The following is a 21676-nucleotide window of genomic DNA, read 5'->3' as shown; positions in this document are numbered from 1 at the left end:
CACAAATCCCAGTGAAGTTCCTTACAGGGTTGACTAGTGTATACTACTTTGAATCAGCTAAAGCTTGAGAAAATGTTTACTTTATTCTCTCAAATCAGTCTCTATCTGGTTGTTATGAAAATGAAAAGGGAAATATATATTTTTTAAATAGGATCATAGAACAATTAACAGTAGAAAGAAACTAGGGAGGTCTCTAGTCTAATCTCCGGTTGGAAGCATGATGATCTTTAAAACCAGACCAGGTTGCTCAGGGCTTTATCTGGTTTTGAAAAATCTCAAATACAGAGACTGAAGAACATCTCAGGATGACCTCTTCCACTGCTTTACTACCCTAAGAATTAAAAGGTTTCCCATAAAATCAAATCTGGACTTTTCTTGATTTGGTTTATGTCCTATAAAAATAAGAGTCGAATGGACTGGGACAAAGAATGTGTTAATACTGGGAAGGACCAGAATAAAATCATGAGTGGGATATATCACGCTATTAGAATTCTCAGATGTATCACAGAAGTGTCCAAAGGATTGTGGTTTGCTTGCAATTGCTCCACTTAAGTATTTTCACCTCCAGGCAACAGAAATAAGTTTTCAGTTGGAAGGGAAACTGGATTTAAAAGGAAAAGGACTATCAGGAACACATTTCAGGGGTATATATGAAAACCAAAGGGACAGGACAGGAATGAACACATACTCTAGATAAGTACCTAGAAGGAAGGAGACCTTGGTTCAGATGACAAAGGGAATATGATTAGGAATCTGTGTTTAAGAAGATGAAACAACTCTTGGGTTGAAAGAGGGCACAGTACAGTAACAATAAGCAAGCACAAACTCACTCTTACCTAAAGCTTACTTAAAACATACTCTAAAATATTACCACCTTAGCGTTAGCCTCCCTAAATAATCAGTAGACAGATCTTAAGTGGGATAACTTGCATTTGAAAAGTTCTCTTATTGAGCACATAGAAAAACCAAGTTCTTTACATAGGTACCTCAGATAGATGGGTCTATGCCATGGAAATTAGAATGAGGCTTTTAATTTAATTTCCTGGAAACCTAGCTACAAAACTTGAGAAGAATTTTCTCTCAATGTAATATATATACAATAGCATCAGCCTCACCTATCATCAACTTCAAAACTTACTCTATATTAAGCTTGCCTTAAACATGATGTTTCTATGAGCACATAGTGAGACCACAAGTGACCAGTACAGATGCATACATCCAGGTCTGTGGAATCCTATTCTTTGCACTCTAACCCAGGTATGTACTTATAGTACTAAGGGAACTGAAAATTCAATCACAGATGTAGAATACAGGTTACTCAAAGTAAGAGTACTTTTACAATACCTAACCTTTGAATGTTCCACTTTGTTATTGAAATGTATTCTTTTTACTTATTATACACTAAAAGCTCTTACATTTTGTGCTAGTTCACACCAAATGCAAATCTACCATTAAGCAGGAAAACAGTACCTTCATGAAAATATGAGAGCGATAGAAAAAGAGATAATAAAAATATAAAAGCAATCACAAAAATGGTCTGTTTAAAGAGGGGCAAGAAGATTATTCAGAATCACAATTCTTGGTAGAATCTGTCTGTTTTAAGTAAGGCTAACTAATCACAACAGTATTTATATAAAAAATTCAATAGGGCAATTTATTTGTGAACAGTGACTCGAATACTGATGAACAGACTAGAGAAAATGCTACCAAGTATTTTCTCTATTCTTAATAGAAAATTCATGCACTGTATGGATTTTTTCAGAGTTATCAGCACAGGAAAATACAAATTGCATATATTAAGAAAGGTGGGGTTGACAAACTAAGAATGACAATATTTATTTACCTAGATATTAAATTACTTGTGCATCTCAGCTTTTTAATCATTACACATTTTTGGGTGCATCTACAGACATATGCTGCTATGATATTGACCAGCACATTAGAGTAGAAAACATGTTTATCTAGAGAAATTATATGAGATAATGAACAAAATGGAAAGTTAAAAAGATAATGAATATTCCCATGCAACTTCCTATGGAACTACTAAAAAAGTAATGTTTTACCTGAAAATTAAAATTCATGGAAACAAATAAAAATGAGGAAATGTTCAGATTTTAACTTTTCCTTCTCTGAAACTTAGACAAGACATTTCTAGGAACACAAATCTATTTCTGTTCTTTACTGATGCACACGACAAAGTCTGGCTTTCAGTCATTCATGCTACTGCAAAAAATGCTCCTTGACAAATACAATATATAATAAATGCAGATTTACATCTAAGACTTGTATTCACTTAAGAATCAAATCAAATTTTATACACATTATTAAGACTTGAAAAGAGGAAAGTAACACAGTCAAAAATATCTTGTGAAATTCTGACAGTGAATTAAAAAAAAAATCAGATAATTTCTGAACTCAGTATGATTACTGTTCTAAGAATTCAAAGCTGGAGAGATTTGCTAGTTGGATAACTGCTATTTTTTTCAAGATTATGAAACATATAAAAAAGAATTTTTATTTTTGTACGAAAATCAAGCAAAGTCCTCTCTGTAAATCTACAGATGTCAAAGCAGATACTCTACTGCCATCTACCAGTTTTAAAAGGATGTAGTACTAGCACAGAACTTCTACGCTCCATTTCTCTGAATGAAACAATATATCCCTTTACACAGCTGTTTAAGGAGATATTTCTGGTTTTATGAGACTTTAGAGCTCAAAGTAAAATATGAAGCTATAGCTTAATTACTCTGGTAAATACTGTGAAAGTACTAACTAGTGCAGGGCAACTGTGTCTTTACTGTGTCACAAGAGGGAGCAGGTTTCTGTGCAACATCCCTTCTGCCAGAACTACACGCTTCCATCCTGTTTCTCACAGCTTGGCTGCTGTTCCCTCATTGCTGAGAACGGAGCCTAAGACTCAGCTGGCATCGAAACCTCTCTGACTTTCAGTCCCTGCCTGTGTCCCTTACCCTCTCTGCAAGCACAGGATCCATGGATGCTGTTAGGATGAAGTTAATGGCACTTGAAAGCAAATCATTCCTACTGCATGTGGATCAGTAACAGACAGTGTAGGTCTGTCTATGCCTGCTCTTTTCTTGTTCCATCAAGGCTACCTCAAAGATGCACTTTCACTCATTAATGATCTGAAGTAGGGCTGGACTCTATACAGATACCTGCCTTCTCAATCAAATACAAAGTAAACGTGGCAAAGATTCACCACGCCTGTATCTTCCTTTATACAGAAGAGGATCATGTATCACATACCTCTGACAATAGGAAGACCTTCTGTTATAGCAGAGCTTCAGGGGAGGAAGGAGGAAAGTCAGCAGCATGCTGTAGATGGACAGCACAAGCCCTAGCTGAACTTTCTCCTGAAGAATAACTAAGAGCTTTACTTCAGAGAAGTCGACAGGATACACATTACCTGAAGACCATGAAGCTAAAAGGAGTGCCAGAAGAGATGGTTGACCTTAACTAATCACACACCCTGACAAAATTTAAGAAGACTGGAAAATGACAGCTGTTTTTTTGAAGAGAACAAACTTCTCATATGCAGAGCACCACAAATATATTTTCATATACACAGCAACAGTCCTATGAGAATTAATAAGGTTATTTGAAACATTACATTGATTCACTAAATAGGTAAAGAGATGTTTTCTACCTCTTTTTGTTAGAGCAAAGTACTGTGGCTTCCACTCCATTAATGGCACAGCACATTTCTTTCATGGATCACCACAGGTGTATTCAAAATACGTCCCATATATCAAAATTCCTTTTAAGTACTCAGATCTCTCAGTTGCAGGGTAATAAATACAGGTTGACATTACTCATCGATTTCTACTAGAGACTGTTAGTCATGTATTTGTGATGTGGGATGTAATAAATGTCAGCAATTAAATGCTCTGAACAATTGAAAGGTTATATAATTGCTAAATTATTTTAGGAAAATAAATTCATGTTCATCTGGAATCTATAGTAATAACACAAGATTTTCAATAATAATACAAACTGCTTTTTAATAATGAACATACTTTTCAATAATTATACACATATTACTCTGTGTGGCATAACTAGAATTGTGGAGGAACAGTAAATATAAAATTCATACTGAGTCCTGCTGAGCTGGATTATGAAAGAGAAAATTGTGTCTGTTGACAAACAATCAAGAAGCTACAGCTATCATTACAGCTGCACCTTGAAAAAAAAATCACACACCACAGCCCACTGATTCTATAAACAGTAGAAGTTCTGCAGCCAGATGTATGACTGTATTGGGTGGACATACCCTAACTTTTTTTTATCTTACTTGGGTAATGACAACTTTGGATTTTTGGTGTACAAACTCAAACATGATCATGCAATTTGAGAGTTGCCAGTGTCCTCATATACCCACCCCTACACTTCTTGTCTCTTGCTGTCAGAAAGAAGGCAAAAAGCATCACTGGAACCACATATCTGATCAGTTTTAGTAAGCCAGAGAGCAGTTTTAATCTAAGTAAAATGATATTCAAGGAACAGCAAGAAGAGGTACAGAATCAGCCAGTGACTTGCTGAAAATAACAGTACATCATAAACTAAGTAAAAAAAAAAAATTGTAAAAAGCTATTTTATTGCAGTCAGTGAGATCATTGCAATTAATTTAATGAGGCAAAATTTGCTTCATGTTTCCTGACCTTGATTTGTACCTTGTCTACTTTACTAGATTGCTCTACACTGTTCTTCATTATTAGTTTAATATTAATTTTAGCTTGAGAAATACTCATCACATAATAAAAAATAGTTACAAAAAAGGTAACTTTTTTCCTACAAAATTTCTTATTTTCAAGTAAGACAGAAGAGCAAGAGTATTTACTTTAGATAAATACTGTACTTAGTCACTACACTAAGGGTCAATTAGCTAGTCCTTTTGATTTCTGATGGATTTCATTAAAGAAATTGTTGTTTCTCTTTAAGCAATCACATCTATGATTCAGTAAGAGACTTCTGTGCTAGTATTAATTCCTGTGGAGTATTTAATTAGGCAACATGTTTTTTGCCTGATTTTTAAACTTGACATTGTTCACATACCATAATTTCTAAGTCATGCAGATGTAACGTGTGAATATTAATTCCCTATGTTGAGTTTCTGCTAGAACAATCTCTCAAGTTTTCAAATGATTCAGCTGCCATTTATGATGAGTATGAAACATCATTGTATTAATCACAGAATGACAGAATGGTTGGGTTTGGAAGGGACCTCTAGAGATTATCTAGTCCAACACCCCTGCCAAAGCAGGTTCACCCAGAGCAGGCCACACAGCATCACCTCCAGACAGGTTTTCAGTATCTCCAGAAGAGATATTCAACCACATCTTCTCTGGCAGCCTGTTCCAGTTTTATGTCATCCTCATATTTAGGAAGTTCTTCCTCAGACGGAACATCCTGTGATTCAGTTTGTGCCCACTGCCCCCTGTCCTGTCACTGGGCACCACTGAAGACATTCTGGCCCCATCCTCTTGATACCCACCCTTAAGATATCCGTAAACACTGATAATATCCCTCAGTTGTCCCTTCTCCAGGTGCAACAGACCTAACTCTCTCAGCCTTTCCTTGTAAGACAGATGCTCCAGTCCCCCCAGGCATCATAGTCCTCCTTAGAGTCCCCTCCAATAGCTCCTCATCTTCCTTGTCCTGCAGAGCCCAGCCACAGCACCCCAGATGTGCCCCACCAGGGCTGAACAGAGGGGCAGAATCACCTCCCCTGACCTGCTGACACTGCTCTTCCTGATGCACCTCATGATCCCACTGGCTTCCTGGGCCACGAGGACACTGCTGGCTCATGAACAGCTTGTTGTTCACCAGGACCCTCAGATCCTTCTCCACAGGGCTGCTCTCCAGCAGATCACCCCCAATCTCTGCTGGTGCCTGGGGTTGTTCCTCCCCAGGTGCAGGATCCTGCATTTGCCTTTGCTGAACTGCATTAGCTTGCCCTCTGCCCAACTTCCCAGCTTGTCCAGGTCTCACTGAACGCCAGCACAGCCCTCTGGGGTATCAGTCACTCCTCCCACATGAAAACAAGTATGAATACAGGCACAGATCATTCCTAGGCATTTTTAAATACTCCCTGTAGTATAATACTGTGCACTGGAGCTCTGTACATAAACAAATTTATATTTATAGCAGTGATCTGCAAGATGAGATTTTTACTGAGATTAAGAAAAAACATAAAAGCTTTATACTATGTCAAAGAACTGCATCAACAAATTTTTCATGGGAATTACAGCTTACAAAATCTTAAATTAAGAGTTACCTTTTAGTCACAGAAGCTCTCTAAATACCATTATTTGCAACTCTGCATCTTTAAATTTCAATATATATGTGAAAAAGCTGTATTATTAATGATGACTTCACTGAAGGCAATTTCTGAAGTGCTGGTTAACAGCCCACATTGCAAATGCAGGTAAAATTTATTATTTCTATTTATATATATGTTGAGGATAGCCATGAAGTAAACTACAGAACTAAGATTTTGGATTATGGAAATAGGACATTAGTTTAATGGCCATGAGGGAGAGGGTAAATATGATACAGTATAGTAAGCAGAGGCAAAATTTGAGGCAGTAGAATGGACAGCACATGAATTTCAGTTGATTAAGAAGGAGAAATAAAAGATTATTTTTGAATAAGCTTCAGAAAAAGTCCCCTCATTGTGTAGAAAGGCCAGAATTTTTAGCAAAATGACTGAGTAAGCATGGAGTATCTCTGTGGATTGAAAGGTGAAAAAATAAGGAATGTATAAGAAGAAAAATCAAGGACAGTGAAAGAACTGCTAGGCAATTCAAGATGAAATTAGAAAAGTCAAAGCCCATGTGGAGATAAGACCAGAAGGAAACAATTAGGGATGAAATGGGTTTCAACACATATGAAAAAGTTCAAAGACAACTTGGGGCATTGACCAAATGTAAGAGAACATGTGAGGCATGGTACATAAACCATGTATTCTAAGGCCTCTGTGCATGGTGTAGGAAGCAAAGGTGCAGATAATACTGGGAAATAAACAGCCCATGCAAAGAACATGAACACACTAACAAGGACTTCAATCCAGCTGTTGGCTGGTCACCAGTGGTGTTCCCAATGCTCAGAAGTGTGGCCAATTCTGCTTAAAGTCATTATCAATGATCTCAGCGAGGAGATTGAGTGCACTCTCAGCACCGTGGCCAACGGTGGGCAAGTCTCACAAGGTAAGCCTCACAAGCACACTCTCTGCCATTAATGTGAATGATAGCCATGCCTGAGGATGCATAATGGTGGGAACCATTCATTTCCTTTAGCAGTTGAATGAAATAAACTGGCAACGAAGAAATGAAATTTTGAAATGTGTTGGTCTTTCACTGCTCTGGAAAATGAAACAAGCAAAAAAATAAGTCTACTAATTAATAAAATCCCTCTTTTATTTTTGAGACAAGCACAGTAACTTGCATACTTTAGGATGCTTGAAATTTCACTTCCTTATCCTGAACTTTTCAATTTGAAATTGAATACTTAGATATGATATGCAAGTGTAGTAACTATATTTACATTCTTACAATACTCAATGCGGAAATGGCAAAAAAAGCTATTTTCAAAATCCTGTTCTAATAAAAATCTAATTTTTCAAGCAGTCCAGTTTTCAGAAGAAAAGAAAGCCTCCTGTATTCTGAGTAAGCAACACTTCACAGTTACAGGTATTTTCTTTAATCTCTTCAATGCTCATGAAAATGTTCATTATACAAGTATTAGAAATGCTGCTGACATTATTACAAAGCTTGACTCAAAGGTCAATGGAAAGAAACAGGTAATTCCAAAAGGTGATTCACTCCTTTATTTTAGATGCCTATCTAAGACTGGCACAAATTATTCCCTGCAGCTGTTTGTCTTTCTTTAGTAACAAAAAATAAAATGGATGACTAGCTAAGAAGAGGTGGATAAGAGTCATGTGATTGAAGCTAGTTGAGAGGTATTACACTGGGGTTTCTTGGTTTTCATTTCAATTGGCTTTGAATTTGGCTTATCATATTTTTCTATCACAGTAACTAAATACTTTAAACAAAAACAAACTCATAAGAAATTATTCCTATATCAGTCAGGGGAATTTGAAGATGATTGAATCAATAAATACATCGCAAGTCTTCCAGCAGGATTTAAACAAAATATCCTCTAAGAGCTGAACTAGAAATCTAACAAAACCTTGTGTATTTCAAAGATAAACTCGAATTCCACGATATCTGTTTTTAAAATACCATTGACTTGTGGGAAATGTTAGAATAACATCTAAATAAAATATTTGGTGTTAACACAGGAGGTATTTTAAGAAATATTAAAACACTAACTGAAGATAATATCAGTGAACAAAACAGGATTTCACACATCTACATAATTCACTCCCTGGCAGGTATGAATTTGATATCATGGAGCTGGACTCTAATACACAGGGAGCCTAGATAACAATTACATTAGGCACATAACTCTGAGAACAATAAAGCTTTGTTAGATGACTATCATCCTAAGAAAATATTTTTTGTATTATATTAGTTTCACTGCCAATGTGTAGTGACTAGCCAAAAAAAAAAAAGTCTGTTCTGGAAAATAAAAGGGAGAGTTTGTGACTTCCAAGCAAGAAGGAAAATTTAAAAAATTAAATCTGAGAAAAATAAATTACCTTGTATCTTCTACCCTGTCACAGAAAACGATATACAAATTTGGATTCTATTTGAGACTATAAAATTAATACGAAAAAGGTTCTTAAAGCAAGTAATTCTGTTGCAAAATCTGAACCACCGAAACTGCAGAGTATCACTGGTCTGGTTGAAAAGCAAATAAAATTACAAAGGACAAAATACAAGGAAGAGAAATACTTCCAGCAAGTTCAGTTGAAGTGAACTGGAACCCAGTTAATATTTAGGTTCTAAGTATTCAGACCTCAAAATATTTAATTCATATAGACAATCTACAAATAAATAATTTTTGCAGTATTTCTTCGAAAATTTGGTGAAAAGCTACAGTCTGTGGACTCTTCAGCGATGAGTCCCAAAGGATTATTTTACATCTCTGATGTCCTTAAGCATTTTGAAGGTGTATTGGGTGGACCTTGGGTAGCCACCAGGTGCCCACCATAGCTGTTCTATCAGTCCCCTTCCCAGCTGGAAAGGGAAAAGAAAATGTAAGGAAAAGTTCATGGGTCAAGCCAAGGACAGGGAGAGATCACTCACCAGTTAGCATCACGAGCAAAACAGACTTGAATTGTGGAAATTAATTTAATTTATTGCTAATCAAATCAGATTAGGATAATGAGAAAATAATCTTCAAATCCTTTCTCACTATCCCTCATTTCTTCCTGGGCTCAAATTCATTCCTGAAATCTCTACCTCCTCCAATCCAAGTAGTGCAGAGCAACAGAGAATGGGGGCTGTGGTCAGTTCATCACACATTGTCTCTGTCTCCTCACTGTCTTTCCCTGCTCCAGCACAGGGTCCCACTCACTTGAGACAGTACTCCATTCACTTTAAAAAGCAAGTTCAATTAGGCATGCACAATCAACCTCAGGAGGTCATAAAAATCTGTTGCAAATCCACAGACTTGCCTTCCACTTGTGCCATCACTGGGATGGTGGACATAAAAGAATCAAGATGCTGTCCAAGTATAGAGAGACTATAAATACCCTTTATCTTTGCATAATATTGTGAGAGTACTCATTCATTTATGAAAATATCCAAAACAACATAATCTTCAACCTTACTGAGACTTAACCTATCTCATATGATACTCTCTGTGAAGCATTATAATGTGTAAAAGAATGCTGAATTCCTGAGGCAAGATATTATTAGAATTATTAAACATTGTATTGTATACAGAAACAAGCAATGAGCAAACCACGTGCTAGCCATACTCATTATCATTGTCAGTCATATTTGAAGAATCTTGTGCAACTTGCCAGCTACTGATTGTCTTTTTTCTCAAAATAATTTACTGCATTATTGAAGAATGTTTAGATTACTCAGTTGAGTGATCATATATAGCTACTACTTACAGGCTGCAGTTATTTGCATTTGGCAGGATTTGTTGGGATCACTCAACACATGCTACACTCTCTAGAGTGCCTGCAGTGAATATATCTGCTGTGCTAAGAAAGGAGACAAAATAATGCCTCTGGATTTTCATTTCATCCTCCTAGGGTGGTTACTGGCAATAAGTCATATTAGTTGCAGGTATGGTAAATCCTGTACAGAACAGGATAATTCTTGTTGTTTTTCTGAGGTTTAAAAATACATATGCAGGTCTGTCTGTTTCAATCACTCAAAATTCCATCTATCAAATAGGATAAATTTTATTTTGATGGTGGCACTTATGTATAGTTCTATTACAATCACAATGAAGGATGAGATTTATTGATAAGAATTCATAAAAGCACAGAACTAAGAGTAAGAGATGAGTCCACTGGCACCAAAAGCCCACTTTGCAAGTGTCTAAATTGCACACTCTTCTCATTGCACAGGAAGCCTAAAGCAAAGCTGTATATATTTTAATTGGTCTAATCATTGGTTATAACAGACTGGGAGCTGGACCGCCTGAATATAGGCCAATATGCAGGCAAAATACAGGGTTTATCAGGTCAGGAGGAAGGAGCATGATTGTAACTAAGTGGTGATGACTGTTGCTGAGAATGAGGAAACTGAGCTGCAATACAGAAACTCTCTACTGGTGTACAACAGGTAGGATGAGGCGTACTGACTCCTGCAGCTGCACTGGCAGTGGAGATTTTTTTTATTTTAATGTACTGTTCTGCAAAGAGAACATAGCAAGGGATGTGAGATTATTCATTACCATATTCAACATAAGAGATGTGTCAAAGGCTTATTCTAACATCAGGTGAGGCAGAAACAAAGAGACACAGTGAACTCTGGAAATCCAGGCTCTAAAACTTTACCTATCTTCATCCACTTATAGCAACTAAGCACATTATTCAGAAAAAAACACTAAGTCATGCTTCTAAGATCATGCCTTTTTAAACAAAATTTGTTTACCTGTATGAATTCAGTATTAAGACTCTCTGAATTACACCACAGAATACTGCAAGACATAATTTCTAATAAATCAATTAGTAATTGCCAGTGTAAAAATAATACTGGTAGCAATATTCTTTTAAATTAGAAAAGTTCTCTGCTGATAAGAAGCCGTGAATATAGTAACACAACAACACTTGCTAAATTCCTGGAAAAAGACCATTTTTTTTTATTGATGTTTTGGCTTTGCCCAAACACTGATAATGCACAGGTTACAGAAGAGATATCTGCATGACTTCAAAATACTGCACTGTGCTGCAGCCTATTTCTACTGAAGTGTGTTGCTGCAGCAACAGCAGCTATCACTTCTAGGCATGAAAAATTAATAATATTCATAGAAAGTCTAGAGAATCAGTGAAGTAGTGGACATGATACTACATTTCACCTTTCTAAAGCTAGAGACATGGCAGCTGAGCTGGTATCAACTGATTTCTGACTACCCTTGTCCATTACCTTTAGCTTGGTAATGGATTTCTAACACTCCTGTTAGAAAACAACCACTGAATTTCCAGTTGTGAACCATGGCATCACCTATGGATCTAAAACAGCTGCCATACTGTCAGAAATGGAAAGGGAATCGAATTCACAGTGAGGAAGAAGCACAGTTTAAGAAAGTAACATTTCTGTTACTTAAATTGCCTAAGACTTAAAGAAATACTGCAAAATATCATCAGAAGGATGAGAAAATATTTCATATGACAAAAAAAATCATCTCACAGAACTGTAACTAGAGCAGTCTCACATTTTCAAGATTGTAACCCATTGTTTATAGCTTATAATCAATGCTATGGCAGACCAGTTCAGCAGAATGTGAGTTTACATGTAAATGCACTCATTATCTACTTCCCTTCACACAGGAACTCTGAGTCCATTCTGATTTTCAAATATTAGCATTTTTAACTACTGCAGATTTTAACAAGTTATGCAAACCCAGCTGAAATAATGAAAATAATCAGCAGTCTACAGTGAATCTGAGAGAAACAAAAGCATCTAAATGGATGTTTATGTAAATGATTTTAAGACAAAATCAAAGAGAGATATGTTTAATCTCGGAGCATGCATTAGTTATGTATTAGACAAGTTATTCAGTTCATCCTATTACGCTAGGCACCTTCATCCTACTGATTTGTCTTTACATGTCTTTATGTTTGCATGTTCTAAAGAAACCACAAATAGTTTGACAATACTATGGATTTAAGTCAGAAGAAATATTTAACCAAATTTACAAGTTCTGTATTTGATTGGCAACAAATGCAATACTCAAAGGCTATTTTTTTTTTCAGTAGATCAGAGGTCTTATCAATAGGACATTTCTGCTTGGAGCCCTTTTTAAGTGATTGTGAGCAAATAATTAGATACTATTTTTAAAACTGCAATTATTAGTCTTGAATTCATAGGAAATTCCAGTTATAGGGAACTTTCAACTGATTTTGCCAAGAATGGTTGGACCAGATGAACACTGAAGCTTCTTCCAACCTATGATTCTATAATTTTATTTTTTCCCCTCCATAATTTGTCTGTACATAAGACATCACACCAGGGCTGGGCAGACAAATACAGAGAGCCTTGATATATAGAACAGCTCACTTCACAGTTCTGATTTATGAGTCTCAAAGCCATCAACTTTCACATTATCTGACACAACTAATTTGCCAGTCAAATAAACTATGCTAAAGAATATTTAAAAGATTTGTACTGTTTAACTGCACCTATACAGTAATTGTATGCTCTCATCCAGACTTCACTTAAAAATCATATTTCTATTTGGAATGGAATTTTTTGACTCATTGGAAGAACTCTGGAACTTCTGGAAAAATTCTTCAGAATTTCTGTTTCAGCAAAAGCATAAAATCTTACCCATATTCCATGTGCAAAACTATCGTACCACTCTTCAATGTGAACTGAATTATATTATTGGAAACTTTCTCAATAATTATCTGTTTATTTAAGCTCTAAATGAATACTCTTGTAACTAAAGATTATATGTTATTATATTAAAATATTATACAGATAAAAATCAAAATAATTAAAAATACACCAATTTACTCTGACTTTCTTATGGAAACGGTTGGGTTCTTCATCTTACAATGGCTGTAGAAAGGATTCAGAGGTCAATGAAAAATGGTAACTTTACCTGGGAACTGATGATACACTGTGATGAACGAGCAATATTAGCTGGCAGGCCAAAAAAGTCAGGTTTATCATCTTCTGGGAGGCTTTCAATAATATGACGATAATCCTGCATAAAAAGAAAAGAATAGACAGAACAGTGGAAACTTTTTATTCCACTCATGAAAATTAACAGCATATGCTGAAAAGAATTTCATTTAGTGCAGAGCACAACACAAAGATTAAAATAAGTATATAAGACATGACACATTACGATAATCCTATTTATAGATTTCTTAATTTTATTTATCAGCAACTATCTCTTTTTATGTAACATTTCCACTCTAAAAGACCAAAAAGCAAATCTGATTACAGAGATGATATCAAATGAAAACAAAAACATGCCAAGACCATTCCTGAAAAGTAGGTACAATATTTCTGTTGAAAACTTAAAGGTAAGATTAATGACAATATAGAAAAAAAATACTTTGGCATTTGGAATTCTAGTAAGAGTGTAACATATTTATAAAACCAAGAACACTCACTTCTATTTAAATCTACAAAAATATTTACTCAAAGAAAGTGAAACAGTTTAGATTAAAATAGGCTTGAATAATCATTGGAGATGCAGAATAGCATCAGTAGTGGTTACAGTGTAAGTCACTAGTGATGCTCTCCTGCACAAAACAAAGAGAGCCTTGCAGACTAAGGTAGACTAATAGTGTTGCACATCTCCTTTAATGTGATTTAAGGGCAAAAATGTTTACAATCTGAAAGTCTGGCTACACCCTGTTGCTTATGTGCCATGTGCATTTTGTCTTTGCCTGCCGGAGCACGTGCTGGATATGGACAATTCACTTTAACATGGAATCTCACTTCAGAGGTAACAACAGTAGCAGAACTCTACACCAAACTGAGGATAATACTACTTGAGGAAATACTACTTGAAGACACAAAACCATAAATTATTACATACATAATCATATAAGATATCAAGAGATATTAAATGCTATGCAGGCTAGAAAAAAAGATTCATCTACTTGACCATATTATCTACAAGAACAGAGATCAGTCTGGTTTGTTTATCCCTTCTGTTTTTATGATATTAACTCAGCACATCTACAGAAAATAAAAAATAATGGTCATAATAAAGTAATTAAAAAAAAAAACCAAACCAAACCTAAGCAGTCAGAATCCAGGTAAAGAATGCCAAATCATAGCACTTTACTTTAATGGAGATAATACAATTTATATTTGTTCACATTAGAGGTCTAGTCTGGAGTCCTCCATTAGAATGCAAGTGAATCTTAATTACACTAACAAAAAAAATTATATTGTGAAAGGACAGAGGGACATCAGTTGTTTAGACTGTTGAATTCCTTCTCTTTTACACTACAGAAATACTGAAGAAGAATCAGAATCCATATTTATCACCAAATAAAATGTCATATACCCTCCATGGCCTCTCAACAGATTTCAGAACGTTGATACATTTTGGAAGCAAGAAGGTATTATTCAGATTTTCCTGTTTCATCCAGAAGTTGTAGGAATATTTACCAGTCTTTAAAAAAACACTTTTATGTTAATATACTAATTATATAAAAACATAATTATATGTTTGTCATAAATTAACCCAATTTCTTTTACACAAATCTTCATAGCTAGGCTGCTCTGCACCACAGTCCAATCAGACACCATAAAAAAGAAGAGTAAACTGACAGAGTTAATGCTCCACACAAAAGAGATACTTTTCTGAAGAAACAGAGGTATCCTTTGCATTGTAACTTGGGTTTTCTTTGTGGAAATATTTCAAGAATAATTCTTGAAAATGAATTATTTTTTAGGTGATAGAAGATGTGTACCTACCAAAATGCTGCAGGAATTCGGCAAAGAGATGGAACATGGGAAAGTACTCATCTTCTTGCCTCTGGTATTTAAACTGCCAATGATTCGTGAATTGAAAAGCTGCTCCAAGTAGGACCGAAGAACTCTCATATCAAAGTAATTATCTACACGACCTCCATAAATTGCATTTTCAAACAAGCCATGAACAAATTCCCACTGAAAATCTTTGGAACCTACAAATTAATTAATTAGAATTAGTTTTGTATCACTGAATAGCATTGCATTGTAAGCATTTCTTCTTGTCACCGCAGTTCTTCAGGGTAATAAGAAGAGATGAACACATCAAATAATTAAATTTTATTAATCGTTCTTCTATATGACCAAATAGTAAAAGCTGCAGGAACTTGAAGGAGTTTGTAAATATTTGACATAGGAAAAATGAAAGTTTGTTGCAAATGAAATATTAGAAATTTTTCCTTAGACTTGAAGTGCTTTTTGAACTAACTGGTTATATGCATTTCAGAAATTATGCTATTAAAATTTTAATTTTGTGTTTCTTTGTCATAAATAAAATTTCATACACTATTTTCTACCACAGTACCATCTGATCTCATAAAATAAACTGACTGATTAAACCAAAAGCAGATCATGCTTCAAATAGGTAAGATTACTGGAAATGTTATCTTTCAAAAAGAGGTCCAAGATAGAAACTTTGCAAATCATTATGAACCATATAACATAGCAAAAAAATGAAAGCATGTTAATAATAATTTCTTGGTCAGGTTGATGTTGCATTAGATTACTCTGACCCAAACACATCCCCTAAGTTCAAAGAAGTGATTTTTCCTCCATTCTATCATTGTTGCCCAAAATAACTACATGGCACAATGATCTACTTGTGTCCTACAGCTTTCATAACCAGGTGAAACTTTATCAGAAAGGCAGTCCCTAAAGTCCTTGAAATGGGAAAGTGGCTACTGTAAGTGGGGTTTACTGGTGGTAACTTTGTTTCCTAATGCTTCAATCATTCCCTCATAAGAAAAGATATTTTCACAGTCATAATTAATGATTATCATTGACATTTATTGATTCAATATCTTTACCTCTCTGTGTGGTTCAAGTCTGCACAACTAAAGTCTGATTTTTAGAAGTATTAACCATCCACAAATCCCATCAAAGTCAACAATCATAAATTATCTCTACGTATCAGTTCCTAACTTTACTTGGAAATGGTACAAAATGCAAGGAGTTAAAAAAACTGCCTTTTTTATTTTTCTAGATTTTTCTAATATTAACTAATATTAAAAATTCCTACACTAGTTAACAGAACAATGAAGTGGGATCTATCTGATACCAAGTTTCAATATGAAGAACTCTTTTATATTCAACTCACAGTCAATTCATTTTTTAAATATTTAGATGAACTCACACTGAGAAGGAAGGGACACACAAGATTTCATCTTACAGGCAGCCCTGTATTTCCTATTTCTTCCTCTGGACTCAAGTAGCTGAGCAGCATACTCCCTGGGCACCAAGAATTATTGGTTTGCCCAATCACCCAAAAAATGAATTTATGATTCACTCTGTTTTACTAGTTTTGCTTACTGACGATGAGCTCTACAGCATCTCCACTTTTATATGAGTGCTATAGAAAGATAAAGCTCCTCATGCAACATCCCTACTAATGGGACTTTCCCTAAGAAGTGACTTACCCTCAAAGAGTCCATCAATAATGTCAAAACCAGCACGGAGATCAGACAAAGAAAATTCATAAAACTTGGTCCAACCCTATCATAAAAGAAACCCAAAGAATTTAATTAGTGATCATTTAATCAAGGATGATAATGAGGTAAAATACCAGTATCATGAGGTCACTGAATGCTGTACAATACTTAAGGAAAAAAAAAGAAACAACTTGTGTCCTCTAAAGTGCATTTTTTGAAAGATACAATAGCAGTAGTATTAAAAATTCAGTTGTAACAGTGCATTTAATTTTATATACTTACAAAAACCAGAATCCATTGAGTATGGAAAATATAAACTTAAGGTTATTTTATTTCCTGTCAATATTTACTTCAACTAAAATTTGCTGACATCTGAGACTAGATCATGCATTGAATTACGATTTTTTATTTCTGAGGGCCTTTTTTTATTTCAATATACAGACAGGATTTTCATTAATAGAACTGATTCTTCAAATACAGTCTTTAAAATACTCCCATCACCTTACTCCTTAATTCGTGTCACTTATTGTCTGACAAAAAAATTATTAATTACTGCTACTATTTCCATAAAAATGCTGATCACCATATATATTTCAATCACTTGCAGTTTGTACTTCCTTTTTGTTCTTGGTGCATTAGTTTTTATGTAGCAGGAATGCATACTGTGTATGTAATTCTCACAAAAAGCTTTCAGTGTAAATGGATAAGTGTAAATAAATACTGACATATGAGAAATCATTCAGGGAATCCAAATTTCAATGGTATATCCTGTTGCTCTATCCTTTTACAGTGTACTTTGCATATGGATGATAGCATAGCAACAGTGCACATGATTCTTGATGAGAAATGCAAATGTGTCAGCCACATGCACACAGTCCAGTGAGATGAATACAGCCTGAGGTCAAGCTGCTGCCCAGGTCACAAAAAACTATCAGCCAGCCACCCTGAAGGTCATACTCTGGAAAGATGTGTCTAACAGTACTATGTTGGGGTTTTAAGATAGATCTGTACATGAACCCAAACCAACTCAAATTCATTATAAAATGCAAGAGTTTCTACCTGAGATTAGCTACCGTCCATCAATGATAATACAAAATAATTGTGAAATAAAAACTCATCACTGTATACACATTTGTGCAGCTGAATTAAAGAGAGCCCTAATCCTATCTGTGTTACTTAAAGAACTGGTGCCAAATGAACATGATTTTGGACAAGAACAAAAGAAAATTCATTCACTTTACCACCTTAATTATTTTCATCTACTGTACTTCTTGAACATTATATTCAAAAGCCTTTTTGGTTGCAACAGGCAACCAACCTCAAAAAAATCACAAAGTCAAAACCAGCAAAAAACTTTCAAACTTTCCAGACTATGGCAGATCAAATCCTTCAGATGACAAAGTAATTTCATATCTAGTCTATACAGAAGAAAACAAACAAGACATAAAGTAGTTTGCTGTTTGGTGTTCATTTTGGTCTGCTTAATTTAAGCATCTTGCAGCCAGAAAAAATGTTCACTTTAATCAAAAATTTAGCTAAGGTAAAAATGCATCTCTGAAAATCCTTATAATCCTTGCAAGAAACTAATCATTTCCCTTGTTCTTCCTTCTCCTTGAAGGAGTTTGTATGAAGAAATTGTAGACAATGTCATCTCTTCCTTTCCTCCAGTGTCTCTTTTCATTCAACTGTGTTTCCATAATATTTTTGCCTATCCCAAGCAAACAGGATTCACAGAATCTTTTCCACACTTCTGTAGCAGTATCACTTAGGCCACAAATCACAAAATAACCCCATGGAGGCAGAAGCAATTTTCAGAGGGACAAGAACTGAGGTTATCAGGATCTTACTTTGCAATGAATTCAGAGACAATAAAGGAAGCAGAAATATAAAAGTTTTTCTCATTTCTGAATATGACCCAACATATATGTGATGAAAAATACTTCTAAGTGCAAAAGCTAATAAATAGGGCAAATTTTTTACAATATAGCAAATAAATTACTACCTGAGGGATATAATTTCTTCTTTCTTGGCATACAGCATGAAACCATGCTAAACAGAAGAGAGAATGTGCTCTTGACAAATTTCCCTTTTTGTTGATTTGTTCTGGTGTCCAGGATTCATAAGTTCGCAAGAGATTTTTTTTGAGGCCTGGAGGTGCCTGCATTGAAAGGAAAAACATTGGCAAAGACAGAAAATCTGGTATTTTTATGTGCTATTTTCTTAGACTATAACCTGGAATTTGTAACTTAATGAAATGACAAACAGTACTTAATAAAATAAAATTTAACAAGAAAAAAAAATGTAATAAATGGCCTAAAACCAGAATGATTCTACAGTGAAAATAGATACACTGAAGGAAATGGTGACCAGGACCAACTTATAGGACTGTACTACACTAAAATAACCTAGTGGTAGGTAATGTTCACAGGCACTAGAAATAACTGCATTTAAGGTGTAGGCAGTAGCCAAAATCAAAGTGCTTAAAAGTAAAAACAACTGGATACTCAGCTATTCTCAAATTATTTACAAGTCTGAAGACAAACATAAATTTTAAAGATATTCAAATTACAATTTTGTGTTTCTAAAATATTTGTTGTTCTTTCTTTTGAAAAATGGCAACACAGTATTGCAGTTTCTGTACCATTGAAGATCTCAATATAAGAAAGAAGGTACTGCAAAAACTTTAAAATACCTGCAGTCAATGTAAAAGTGTAACTATTTCAGCTTCTATAAAGTCAGCAACATTAGACTCTTAAAGGTCAAAGTTTCCTGGATTAGCTGCAGGCAAAATCTCCAGACTCCATTATCAATGGAAGACTTAGAAGCATTCCTACTAATGATTTCCATTTTGGACATCACTGCTTAAGTGCATTCATGATTAGACTACTTTCCAATCAGTTGGAGGAACACAGTCTCAGTTATTCCTTAAGCTGAGCCATTTCAAATGCAAAGTTCTCAATTTTGAGAAAAGACTTTTAACTGTATGTTGTGCTGTATGGAAGGAGAGTCAGTTTTTGTTGAAAGAGTCCAATGAATATAAAGCTCTAAGGCCAAAAAGGAAAATAAGAAAAAGAAACTGGGATTCTGTGATCTTCAGATGAGGCTATTAATCAAGGAGAAATTTCTTGTTTTCCATCCATGTAACAACACTTGAGGAGATTTTTAAGAAAAAGTGACTAAATGCACAAAAAATCTGGAGCACAAAACAGAACAACTAGCTCTCCGATGTAAACTTATTTTCAGTTCATACTTTCATTTGAAAAAGCATCTAGGAAAAATTATTATTTCAAGGTAAACCCATATTTTTTGTATTGCATGTAATTGAAGTATAAGGTAAAACCATTTATACTATCTAAACATATAACTTGTTATACATCAAGGTGCATTCAAAGTAAGAATCTAATAAAAGCTTTCCAGACAGATCTTACTTCATAAGTTATTTTCAGGCTTGATTGAAGCAAAATTGGAGTAAACTTTGGATGAACTTCTGTAGTAAGCCAAAGACGAAAGTTTGGTTGAGGATGTAATGTATTCAGTTCCTATTAAAGAGATGTTATATATTGAAATAGGCTTTGAGGTGATTGGGGGTTTTTATATATAGAACAGTATTTACGAAAGTATAATATCCTGGATTAGAAAGTTAGGTTTATTTAAAAAATCGACAGTTGCTTATACACATAAAGTTATAGTTCAAGATGTGTTGCCTCCACACATTCTATATCATTGCTGTGCTCAAATCTGAAGTTCATCCTAGCTGTGTCAAAATATTTGCACCTTTCTCTTAGATACTAAATTCAGTATATAAAAATATAGAGCAGTTCTTTACTTCTTTTAAGTACAATAACACCAGAAGGCTACATCAAAAATGATGAAGGCTTGCAATGTGGTCTGCATATCAACAACAGATCTCAACGACTTTCAACACCAGTATAGCTATATTAATTTCTTTTTCTTCAAGTATTTGTTGTATGAATCCTTCATGTATCATGATTCACAGAAAACTGAAGATTGGAAAACTGAGTTCTAAGAGAAATACTGTCAAAAGTTATTTCAAATATAAAGGCTTCACAAAAATATATAATTATTGAATACATGGAAACACACTGCTGGTGCTTTACGCTCAGTTGAAACCCACACATTCATCATCAGACACCAAAGTTGCCTGATAAGTGGTTTCAGAACAAAGTCAAGAGTTTTGTGTATGTGTATTGGAAGAAATTTAGCTCAGAGACCTCTTGAAAGACTTTCTTACAAGCCATTCATTCTGATAATCTCTAGACCATAATTATTATCATTTTGTTTTCAGTGTTTTTAGTAAAGAAAATAATCTGAAAAACTGTTACTTGTTCAGCTACTTAAGTAAAATGACAACTATATGTGGTATACAGTGTAATGGAATTGTGAAGCTTGGAAGGAACTACCAGAGGCTGCCTACTCCAACTCCATGCTCAGAGCAGAGCCAGACACAAGTTGCCCAAACCTGTAGCTAGTCAGGTTTTCAGAATCTCAAAAGATGGAGACTCGGTAGCTTCTCTAGGCAACTTGTTCCAGTGTTTGACCACCCTCACACTAAAGTAAGCTTTATCATATATTTAAATAGTATTTCCTGTATTTTAGTTTATGCCCATGGTCTCTTGTCCTGTCATGGGATACCACTGAAAAGGGTCTGATTCAGTCTCCTTTATTCTTTCCCATCAGCCAATACACAAAATTCTAAGATTCCCTCTGAGGCTTCTCTTTCCCAGGCTGAACAGTCCCATTTCTCTCAGTTTCTCTTTGTATGATACATGCTCCCGTTCCTTCAGGACCTTTGCAGCCTTTTACTGAACTAGTTCCAGTATGCCCATGTCTGTCTTGCACTGGCCAGTCCAGTAGGGGACACAGAATTCCAGGAGTGTCTCACCAGTGCTGAGGGGA

At 35.0% G+C, this 21676-nt stretch overlaps 1 protein-coding gene across 3 annotated transcripts in view; it reads right to left on the bottom strand.

The window, feature by feature from the left end:
- DYNC2H1 (dynein cytoplasmic 2 heavy chain 1) overlaps nt 1-21676 on the bottom strand; it is a 143796-nt gene that overhangs the window by 37841 nt on the left and 84279 nt on the right. For all 3 annotated transcript variants that reach the window (XM_005482581.4, XM_074535163.1, XM_074535164.1), the window contains exons 78-82: nt 20188-20298; nt 18762-18917; nt 16748-16823; nt 15057-15268; nt 13216-13320 (exon numbers count right to left, since the gene is read on the bottom strand). In XM_005482581.4, the coding sequence (XP_005482638.2) occupies nt 13216-13320; nt 15057-15268; nt 16748-16823; nt 18762-18917; nt 20188-20298 (660 nt within the window). The remainder of the gene's footprint in view (nt 1-13215; nt 13321-15056; nt 15269-16747; nt 16824-18761; nt 18918-20187; nt 20299-21676) is intronic.

This window comes from Zonotrichia albicollis, chromosome 2 (assembly GCF_047830755.1).
Source record: "Zonotrichia albicollis isolate bZonAlb1 chromosome 2, bZonAlb1.hap1, whole genome shotgun sequence".
NCBI classification, from domain to species: Eukaryota; Metazoa; Chordata; class Aves; order Passeriformes; family Passerellidae; genus Zonotrichia; species Zonotrichia albicollis.
The sequence above is the reverse complement of the archived record's forward strand: the minus strand, read 5'-3'. Positions and strand labels throughout refer to the sequence as shown.